The sequence below is a fragment of the Onychostruthus taczanowskii genome, unplaced genomic scaffold (assembly GCF_017590055.1).
Source record: "Onychostruthus taczanowskii isolate IOZ18803 unplaced genomic scaffold, ASM1759005v1 scaffold5, whole genome shotgun sequence".
Classification (NCBI taxonomy): Eukaryota; Metazoa; Chordata; class Aves; order Passeriformes; family Passeridae; genus Onychostruthus; species Onychostruthus taczanowskii.
In genome coordinates, this window is record NW_024502568.1 from 2,914,361 (window position 1) to 2,914,847 (window position 487).

At 78.9% G+C, this 487-nt stretch overlaps 1 protein-coding gene across 2 annotated transcripts in view; it reads right to left on the bottom strand.

Annotated features, from left to right (window-relative positions):
• The window catches only part of PANK1 (pantothenate kinase 1), a 26,588-nt gene extending 26,112 nt beyond the window's left edge, over positions 1 to 476 (bottom strand). For both annotated transcript variants that reach the window (XM_041415268.1, XM_041415267.1), the window contains exon 1: positions 94 to 476. In XM_041415268.1, coding sequence (XP_041271202.1) covers positions 94 to 349 — 256 coding nt within the window. In that variant the 5' untranslated portion in view covers positions 350 to 476. The remainder of the gene's footprint in view (positions 1 to 93) is intronic.
• Between the last annotated feature and the right edge of the window lie 11 nt (positions 477 to 487).

Sequence of the window (487 nt, forward strand, 5' to 3'; positions counted from 1 at the left end):
GCGGCCGCCTGACACCGGGCCGGGCTGCGGCAGCGCCGCGCGGCGGGGGCCGGACCGGCGCCGCTCCCCAGAGCCGTAGCGGTCATCACTTACGTGGCCTGTGCCGCCGGCCCGAGTCCACCCTCCGGCGCAGCCTGCATTTCTTGGCCGGGGAGCCGTGGCTGAGGGACGGCAGCTCCGGGCGTAGCAGCAGCGGGTGCGGCGGCTCCCCGCAGCCGCCGTTGCTGAGCGGCGGGCCCGAGGGGTGGAAGCCGTTCTGCAGCAGCCCGCCGAGCAGCGAGCAGGAGGCGGCGGCGGGTGGCGGCGGCCCCGCCGGGGCGGCGGGCTGGGCGCGGAGCTGCTCGCCCATGGCGGCAGCTTCTCCCCTTTGTCTCCCGGCTCAGGTCCGGCTGGGCGCGGCGAAGCCTCCGCTCATGCCGGCGCCCGCAGCTCCGAGCGCTGGGATGCGGCGCCCGCCCCTCCGCACGGCGCAGGCGTCCTGCCCGCA